Below are 10,256 nucleotides of genomic sequence, written 5' to 3' on the forward strand. Positions count from 1 at the left end.
TAAACTCTCCCGGCTATCGGCTATGTAAACTATATCCCTTAAGTATAGCATTTTATAATTATATTATATAGTAGGGTGTATATAGTAGGGGCATTCTGGTAAAACGCGTTTTATTTTATCAACCGTTTGCCTGTCATACAGGAACACAGCATTACAGTAGGATGACGTCTTGCTAAAAGCCAGAAAATATGTCGCGGAAATAAACGTTTTTTTATCAGAATATCCATTTTTTATAATAATAAAATCATTTTACAGCGAAGATTCCAACCACGCCCAAGAGGCTGCTTCACTTGTGGTCGTTGAGGTTTTTTTACCAGGACCTCTCGCCAGTAGCCCAAGTTCTACCTGGTTACTTAACCCGCTAGGCAGCGATCGACGCCACCTAACGGTGCTAAGTGTTCGAGCCACCGAGATCGCGAAACACGCACAACATACACGACCAAGAACTACAACCTGGACTGACCGTCTCATAAACTGAGCTTACACCTCCCAACACACCATCGTTATACGTGGCTTACCGCGTTAAGAGACGTACTGTGAGAAATTTGACACAGGACACAAGAAATTGGACACGACACACATACTTCTGACCTGGCATTGGCTGATCCAATGAATTAGAATATAATAATATAAAAGGGGTGAGCTGTAGCACCTAACCAATCGCATCAATTTTTTTTTATGTATATGTATGATATAATGTTTCGGTGTAGAATGAAGTGTAGAACTGTATATTCTGAGTCACCCTGGTCGGACATGCTATAGCTAGAGCCTCAATAGTTAGATAGGCCAACAGGGTTAAAATTTTACGACCCCTAATAGTTAAATGGGGTTGGGTGTTAAACAACCAGAATGGTTGGTAGGTGTCTAAGTTTCCAAACAGTCCCAATAGTTAGTTGGGCTCCCAGGATTAACGAATATGAAGTCTTAATAGTTAGATAAGTGGCCAATATTTGACTAAAGGCTTCCAGGGTTACGTTTTTAAGTGTGGGGGTATAATTAAGGGGTTCCAGTGCTTGAATATATTTTCAAGGAGCCTCAGCAATAATTAGGTAGACTTCCAGAGAAACAGCCATATCATTGGAGTAGAGGTTGCAGGAAGATTACGAACACGCATAAAGAGTCTGGACCACGCTCATACAAGTTGGTTTTAATTGAAAATTTACACTTAATAAATACTATCTGTGGTAATTTTTTGTGAAAAAAATATTTAGTTTGGCCAAAAAAACGTTTTAAAAAGTGCCAAAAAATTCGCCTATTGTTGCGTCACTCGCGGGCACTATGACGTAAATTACGTCACAATCTTTTCTAATCGATCAGCTGATTTAGGCTTTGCTGTTTGCAGCAAAACAGTGTACCGTCGACGTAGCATTTTCTGTTACTTTTAAATTAAGAAATATGCGTAGGTATTGCCGTGGCCTGATTTTAGTTTAAAATTAATATTTTTTAAAATTGTTTGTAAGTGTATTACACTATTTAAATTTGTCAGTTAACAATAATGTAAAAGTGTCAGTGTGTGATGTATAGTCAGGTAGAAGTATTTCATCTAATGAAGTGACATAAGTGAAGATCCTAGTCCACTAGCAATAGGTATTGAGCCTTTCCAGTTTGAACCTGTACTTCCAGCAAGTGTTGGGGAAGTAGACAGGCCAAGACCATGGAAAATAAGTGAAGCTGAGCAAATCAACAACACAATTTGGTGGGTTGACCAAGAATAGCATTTATTAAAAAAATGTGACATTTAATAAGTCTGTTGGTTAAAGTTTGCACTGTCTTTTTTCCTGAATTTGTTGAAATTTGTGTAAACACATGTGTTGCAAATATGATATTCTTGACTGAGACCTGAGCATGCAATACAAATTTAGTGAAATCAATTTACTCCAGTATAGTATTTATTGTTAATTTGTTGGCCTTCATACCAAAAAGTTGGTCAATCACATGTTTATGGTGTTTATTTTGTTTAGACAGTAATAGTATCGCTACACAGCTGATCAGAACTTTGTTCGATAGGTACCGGAATGACTGGAAAAGGAAAACAGAAAGGTTCCATCAGTACTGATCAAAAGTATAAGCGAACAACATTATAGTAACAGTTCAACAACAGCAAGAATATTTCATCATTCAGTTTTAAATGGTCTTGTTTCATACAAAATGTGATTCATGCAAGAGTTATGTTGTTTTAAATTAAGTACATTCAATTCAACATTACTAGAAATACATATTTAAGTATTGGATTATTTTCATTGTTTTGAATAAAGAATACTTGTACCGGATGGTGGATCTGTTCTTCTGCGCTCTCCAAATAAATGCTACTTACTTGATCCGAACAAGTTTCCTTGCATATCCTAATGAGAACATATCATAGTAAAACCATCTAAAGTAAAATGTAAACTACAAATATGAGATGACCCGCATACCAATGTAATGTTGCTTGCTTTTTTCTAAGCCCTGCTCTTCCTTTTGAAAATGAAAACACACACACCTATATATATACTTATTATTACTTTAGTCATTCTTGTCTTGCTATTTTAAACACAACACCTATCAGGCATGATTACTCGGCTTATGGTAAACTCCTATATGGTAACTTTAAATACAGATATAAATATAGTCTATGCCATATAGGGAAAAAAGAAAAAGAATTTAAAATCTGAACCCTAGAAAGTCACGAAAACTAATTCTCCACTAAGCTTGGTAGGCTATTTTGGTTGGTTATACACGGATCCCTAGGAAATAGTTTCCAATAAGTTGCTAAAGCCATAAGTACTGTTAATACCTTAAAAAACGTTTTGATTTGCTTATCTATCAAAACTGCACCAATAAACGATAAACCGCTGATAGGCCGGGTTTTCCCCATAAACGAAATATTGCATTGTGACGTCACAGTGCCCGCGAGTGACGTTTTTTACAACTTTGAAATTTGATTTTTCAAACGTTCATAACTTTTAAATTAAAGCGAATTTTCACAAACTGGCTGTTAATTTAGCATCAGTAGACATAAAACTTTATTCTTATGCAAAAAACTGCGCAACCATGAGAACCGTGGGCCGGACTCTTTAACATGTAAACGAAATTAATTCTCCTTCATTGGCATTTTTAGGAAATAAAACAAAGTCAAAAATTAAAAACGAAAACAAAAACGGAGCCCCGCACAACGTAACGTAAAAATAAAAGAAAAAACATAAGTAAAACTTAAAGAAAAAGCGCCAGCGAGTAAAAAAGACAAAAAAATACGTGAAAATGGCGGACGCAAAACGAAGCAAAAATGCCAATGATTGGAGAATTTATTCGCACATCATGTATGCAAAACGTTTGGCGCCCAAATGCAAGCCTCTTATATGACAACCCTATTCAAATAGGAATTTGATAATTGTTTCCCCTTTAACCTATTACGAGGTTAAATGCTTTACATTAAAGCTTATCTGTATTAAAATCTAATATTATAACTTTGTCATTATAACGTAATACCCCATGGAAGACGTCACAGAAATGCCCACACCTTGGATTATCAGAATATAAGTTCATTTCGTGTGTAGTGTAAGTGTGTGTGTGTGTGTCAATACATACAATAAACGCAGCAATCCCCCAACACCACCATACCCCACCCCATACAACTAAGCATAGCAACATAGCATTCTCTATGGGCCAATACAGTATAGTAATAAATATTAATAACCGTTTTTTTACGCCGCCGCAAACCGTCGCATCGCGTCGCAATAACTAGTTGTTTACGAAGTGGGGAAACTGCATAAGAACGGATTTTGGGAGCTAACTATATCTTGCTTTAACGCAAGATTGATCGAACCGAGTGATTTTCGGAATCACTTTTTCCGCCGCAACAGCGTCGAGTTTGCGTCGCATATTCGCGGATGTTGTCGATTCAAAAAAGGAATGACAACGCGTAAACTTAGAACTGAAAAAAACTAATTGGTTAGGTTTTTAGGGGGCTAACAGGGAGCTGACATTTTTAGTAATTTTTAATCCCTACCCTAGTCGCAGGTTTGGCGCCTAATTGTTTTGCAGTTGGAACCCGCCAGCTTTCGCTGACCGGACTTTTAACCAACTGGCGTGTGTGGGTTTACGCAAACCAGGACAGTCTGCTGTATAGGCCTGGGTGCAATGACACGTGTTGTGTCGGCCTGGTGCAGCGTCCCAGTTCTAACTTAAACTTCCTATCAGCGATCCCTAGTTATAGCGATGTCACTTCTATCTATCTGATGCCGACTGTCCGACCTTGCTGATAAGTGACACCGGGAGTTTGGGTTAAAGTTGGGGAAATCTGACCTGCGCGCACCGTTCTTATGCAGGATGTTTACACACACACATACGTACAAACAAACAAACATGGAGATATAAAACCCAAGATTTCCAACCACGTTACATTACTAACGTGTGTATAAAGGTGGATTTAATTAATCTTTTGATCTCCGTATACTTCCCACAACCCCACACCACACATAGTATATCACATAAACACTCAATTTTAAACAAGCATTCAATAAGTATAAGGGACTTTTTATGCTACAGCTCACATAAGTTAGTATTTACATCGACTAAGAATAAATCTTAGTCTGGGTATGCTATGGCTCCATCTTCGTTCTTGGGCTTTCTGTTCCGTCTGTTTCTTTTTTCTATAGAAGCAATAAAACATTAGATTCGTTGCCCGTATTTATAATAAGTATACACCAAGAATAAAGAGGTATGAGATAACGCAGTATATACGGTCATTAATATATAACGAAGTTTTTTATTCAAAAACCGATCAAAATATTTGAATATCAGGTGTCCCAACTTATCCCACAGTAATGTATATTTACACTTACCGGTTATGGAGGTCAACTGTGCGGTGGCGAGCGACGGAGTTACTTTTCCGTGTATGTTGAGGATTGCTGTAACAACAATACCGTTTAAGAGCATTGAAAACAGAATCTTATTCATAGAACGTAGATGTGGGGAAACACGCGGGAGACCCCTAGCACCTATAATAATATCCTGATTGTGTTTTAAACAAATGGGAGTCGTGCGGATACAGTTTTACAATTCATTGAATATGCTTTGTTTACTACCAAATAGGACGAGAAAATAAACTGAAAATGTGTCCTATTATCCCCATTCGTATTATGTATATAAACAGTATTACCCTATACCAACATATTAAAACTAACGTAAGCAATTATGCACCAAATTTACAATCACGAATTAACAAATTATGAACACTCGGGTCTATAATAAAGATAAAAACTCACCTTTAACGTTGCCAATCCAAAACTGCATCGGCGACTGTAACTTTGAATCTTCATTCGTGAGCGAGATAACATTGCTGTGATCTGAACAGAACACTTCGGTCTGTATTGTTTCAGAGCGATTCAAATAATTTAAACTTTTAATAAAATCAGTTTCAAACCAGCCACCTATAAATCAAAGTTTAAATATTAAAATCAACAAATATATACATTATGTTGTTGCTCATATATTGCATATTCAATGCTAAAACAACCCCATAACCTAGCTGCCCAAACTTAACTACATTAACTGCCAATTTCCTAACGTTTGTTCCAAAACGTGACAAACCAAAAGAACAAACCACGCCCCCAAATGTGTCGATCACGTGGAAAGCTGGGAGCTGATTGGTTAATTACTAGGAGCCACATTGCGAATTGATGACGTAAAACTGCTAAATTGTTATTTGCGCGAATTCCGAGCGCCTTTAGGAAAAAGTGCTGCCTATATGAAAAACAAGTTTTTGTTTTTCGTGATAGGATTTGATAAGCAGAAATTTAACATCAGGTATCACTGGAATCTATTTATAGTAACAGCGGATTGTGAAAAATTGCGGCAATAATTATTTTGACGCTATTCCTGCGGCTTACGTGTGAACTCCTAGTAAACACACAAGTCAGAAATACAACACTGATATTTATTCCTTTACAGGCTACTGTAAGAGACATAGGTTACAAACAACTTTACAAATATTCATTTGTTTAACATGAGAGTTTAATATTTAATAGTGTAACAGGGTCATAAACTTTGTGTTAATGCCTACTTCTTCTTATTTTCTTGTATAGTAGGATGGGGGAATATGGGACACTTTTGCATTCTATTTTCTCGTCTTATTTGGTAGTAAACAAAAACATTCAAAGAATTATAAAACCGTTCTTACGGCACTCATATACTGTTGTTAATTGTTTAAAGCACGATTAGGAAATATGGGATTTAGGTGCTAACGGTATCCCATCTTACCCCACAGTATTATATAGCACTTTGGTAATTGTATGCTGCCAGATTTGCTCGCCTGTGTGTTCTTGGGTAAAACATTTACACATACTTTCACTAACTTTGGCAAATTATACAGTTTTTCAGAAAATAAGAATCCAATTTTAAATTGTAATAATTTAAAAACCGTCACTCCCCTAATGGTGTACGTATTCAGTGAGGCATTGAAATCCTCATTGTGCTGGTAGTGTTGCAGGCATAGATATCATATATATAACTATGGTTGCAGGTATTAAGAAATGACTATTGATTATAGAACAGAAAACCCTGTGGTTATAACTGGTATTCGTCTAATATATGTAAATATTAATATAGGGGGATTACCTATAGGGTTTTCGCAGTACCCATGACGTGCCACGCCGCGGGACCTCACCCGTCACCCATATAGAATAGTTTTTTTTATAATTCTCGTTGTTTAATATCAATCCAAGGCATGCAACTAGAATTAAAAGTGTTGTGCTGACACAATAACTTGTTACAGCTAAACAAAAAGCACTAAAGTTTCTTATTTATAATATATATATATATCATAATCATATGTATCAATGTATGTATAAATTTTTGGTTTATTTTACTTCCTTTATTTTTGTTTAGAATCGTGGAGTTTTGGATAGAGTTGCTTGCTGTTAATTTTCAAAAGAATTATCTACCAATCGTGAGTTGCCAGGAAAACTGTCATAAAATTATAAGTAATGGCTCAATCACAGGGTGCACTGCTTCTAAAGAGACAGCTAAACGGTGAATTGTTGCTTTTCCTCTTTTGTTGCTTTCTATTTTTCTGCTGTTATAAACTGCCCAGTTGTACCATTGCATTAAATACCAGGGTGTTGTGGATGGGACCAAGTCTGCAGAGTTTGGCAGTTTCTAACGACATCTCGCGCATGTTAGACGTTTAGTTTTCACCTGTGCGCGTGCTATTTTTAAAAATCGGCGTGCAAGATATACATTTTCAAGCCAGATTGGGAAACCTTACTTAATTTAACATGTTGATTTTCTTTGTGTATTTAATTGGCATGCGTAGGACAAACTATGGCATGCATCACCAAAAATTTGTAAACAGAATCGCTTGTGCACCTGCCATATTCTGCAGACTGGGATGGAACACATTAAGGTTACAGTCAGAATACAGTTGGTGTTGTGGACAGAGTAACACTGGTTGCATCAATGGCTTACATAAACCTTCCTGAGTGTTGGGGTAAAGGGACAAATCTGGCATAAAACCAGGTCCTCAACAAAGACCTCACCCACACAGAATAGATATCATCCTTTGTACAGTTGTTATGTTTTTGACGTTATAATTCTTATAGTTCATTATAATTCAGTGCTGGTGAAGAATCCCTTGATCTGCTAAATGTAACAACCAACCACTAACTTATATAACCCCTAGCTCCTGCCCCCTAACCATTAATCCCTAACTAGTACTACCAACCTCCAACACTTTCCACCAGCCTAATCTGTAATGTACTAAAATTTAAACACTTGATTTTGTAAAAATAGACTTGCAGAAAAAGCCAGTGGAAGGATTCAGTGCTGGTTTGGTTAACGATGAGAACTTGTTCGTTTGGGAAATCATAGTAATTGGACCAGTCGACACTGTTTAGTAAGAACCTTTTCCCATCCTACTCATTTTTTTATTAAAAAATTTTAATTTTGAATTTTTTTATACATATTTTTTTATTAAAAAAGTAGTTCAATTATAAAATCGGAGTTTTAGAGTAAAAAGTTCATATTTTTTGTCTTTAAAAAATGTAGTTTGATGTAAAACAATTCAATTTAATAATAGAAAAAGTATTCAATCACTTTAGGTCATGGTTCGGATTTTATTGTTTGTTGTAATAGCCTGACAATCCTGTGTGTGTAGAAATTTTGAAGTTACAAAATTTGTAAAAAATTCTTTTCTAAAAGCTCTGTCACATAAAATTGTCATTTATGATTATGATAATTTAATTAACCAAAAAAACTTTTTTTTAGTGAAGGAGGTTTCTTTAAAGCGCATTTGAGTTTTCCCCAGGAGTATCCTCAACGACCACCAAAGCTAAAATTTATATCTGAAATGTGGCATCCCAATGGTATGTATATAAATATAATGATTTTTACCAGTTGCGACAAATTAATATTGAAATATGTTTTTACCAGTTTACAAAGATAGATATCTTGATTTTTTAATGTTTTTACCAGTTGGGAAAGACGGTTTAGTTTGTATTTCGATTCTGCATGAACCTGGCGAGGATAAATTTGGATACGAAAGGGCAGAAGAAAGATGGCTCCCTATACACACTGTTGAATCTATCATGGTAAATATTACCTTTGCTTATTACATTTTTTCGCTTCCTAATTTTTTTATTTTCTAGCTAAAATTTATAAAAACGGTATTTTTTGTGCTCCAATCAAATTTTAAATATGAAACTTCACAGTAAAGTATAAACACATTGTACCACAGTAACAATATAAGTCAGTATGATGATGGATTAGATTTGTCATTTCTGAAATAGGTTAGTCATATTAATAACACATTAACAACTGCCAGGCTATAACTTTAAAATTAATGTCAAAGCTTTGACGACAAAATTAAACAGAACAATGTGACATTGTTAATGTCCAATTTTTTTGTTTACTATTAGTTATATAGTAGTAAATATGTTATATATATATATATATTTAATCTTTCTGTGTTATAGTAACTCAAATAATAAAAATAAACTGTTTTATTTCAACAGTAGATGATTGTTATAAGCATGTTTTTATTTTTCATTAGTTATATATTATACAGGCCTACAGTTATAGTATATATTAAAGGCTATATAATATTTGTGTTAAGTTATAGTAACCTATAAAAACAAACTGTTTTATTTTCACAACAGAGGAGTGTCATAAGCATGTTGTGCGACCCAAATGCTGGTTCTCCTGCAAACGTGGATGCAGCAGTAAGTATTTCGATGAGTGTAATTCTAGTTAGTCATTCTATATAAACAAGTGTTTCATAACCTGCTCCAACCCAGTGGTTACTAATGGTTTGTCCAAATTGTTAGCCATAAAAAATTCAAAAAAATATTCACTTACAAAGTAACATACTTGGTAACTCGTAAGCTGGCATGAGGTGTATGGAACAGAACACCCATGTTAAATACTGTCGTTCTCCAGTCGCGCGAGGATAAAGCAAGTTGTTACATTTGTTTATTCACATTTAACCAATTGTTGTTAATTGTGGATGTATTGTGAAATTTTTTTTAACAGACAACTAAAATTAATCCATGTTTGGCGCTGTGGCTTAATGCTAAATAAGTCACCTCCCAAACAAAACAAAGAAAACCATTGACAATGCGAAACAGTACACGGAAAGCTTTCTTCTTCTGTTAAACTGTTAGAGTTGAAATGTGTATAAATTTTAGAGCAAAGGATTTATGAAAATAAGTAAATACTTTTTTTTGTATTTACAGAAGCAATACAGAGAAAACTTCCCAGCTTTTAAAAAAGAAGTCACTCGGTTGGTTCGTTTAACTCAAGAGGCATTGTAAACCATATTATCTCAGGTCTGATGCCGGATTTTCAAAATGGACATGTTTGCATGGTTGTAAATGACAAAATGGTGTGTCGGAAATGGTGAACTGCCCATACTGGCCCACTTAATTTTAGTTAAGACTTCACACAATGTTACAGTTACAGACAAATAGTTCAAAACCGCTTTTGTGCATGTGCAATTTTTTTCTCAGTTTGTTCAAATAACAAAGTTTTGTTGCTTTTTCTCTGCCTTCCATTTTCACATACATCATTTATTCAAAGAATTTCGGTCATTACTTTTTAATCTCCAAGTATAACTGCTTACAAAGCCAGGTTTATCACTGGTTCTCTGTTGAAAAACAAGTCATTTTTATTTGGCAAGTCCTGTATGTTTAGTGTTAAATGTTGTATGTTATTTATTACCCTTAAACTGTTTCACCTCTTCCTTGTACATAGGTCTGCTTGAAAATACATTGTACAGGATAAGA

The 10,256-nt window shown here is 35.1% G+C and overlaps 1 protein-coding gene and 2 long non-coding RNA genes across 3 annotated transcripts; 2 read left to right on the top strand and 1 right to left on the bottom strand.

Moving 5' to 3' along the window:
• The first annotated feature begins 1,146 nt into the window (after positions 1–1,146).
• LOC149734291 (uncharacterized) lies at positions 1,147–2,270 on the top strand. Its single transcript, XR_016385368.1, has 2 exons — positions 1,147–1,696; positions 2,008–2,270. It is a non-coding gene; the product is annotated as an uncharacterized LOC149734291 (long non-coding RNA).
• Positions 1,693–4,623, bottom strand: LOC149734292 (uncharacterized). Its single transcript, XR_016385369.1, has 2 exons — positions 2,415–4,623; positions 1,693–2,342 (listed from the first exon to the last, which is right to left on the bottom strand). It is a non-coding gene; the product is annotated as an uncharacterized LOC149734292 (long non-coding RNA).
• A 1,761-nt stretch (positions 4,624–6,384) lies between these two features.
• LOC149734293 (ubiquitin-conjugating enzyme E2 G1-like) lies at positions 6,385–10,256 on the top strand. Its single transcript, XM_089881883.1, has 7 exons — positions 6,385–6,466; positions 6,865–7,008; positions 7,768–7,870; positions 8,242–8,339; positions 8,449–8,564; positions 9,132–9,194; positions 9,708–10,256. Exons 2-7 carry the CDS (start codon positions 6,963–6,965, stop codon positions 9,783–9,785), a joined length of 504 nt encoding a protein of 167 aa, XP_089738009.1. The 5' UTR covers positions 6,385–6,466; positions 6,865–6,962; the 3' UTR covers positions 9,786–10,256.

The sequence above is a fragment of the Ciona robusta genome, chromosome 7 (assembly GCF_009617815.1).
Source record: "Ciona robusta chromosome 7, ASM961781v2".
NCBI lineage: Eukaryota > Metazoa > Chordata > Ascidiacea > Phlebobranchia > Cionidae > Ciona > Ciona robusta.

What these genes read in the sequence shown, in the direction of transcription:
- LOC149734293 (XM_089881883.1), top strand. Translation starts at nt 6,963, where the DNA reads ATGGCTCAATCACAGGGTGCACTGCTTCTAAAGAGACAGCTAAACG. An exon ending in TCTAAAGAGACAGCTAAACG is followed by an intron (nt 7,009 to 7,767) that starts GTGAATTGTTGC and finishes TTGTAAAAATAG; the next exon opens with ACTTGCAGAAAAAGCCAGTG. An exon ending in CTGCAAACGTGGATGCAGCA is followed by an intron (nt 9,195 to 9,707) that starts GTAAGTATTTCG and finishes TTGTATTTACAG; the next exon opens with AAGCAATACAGAGAAAACTT.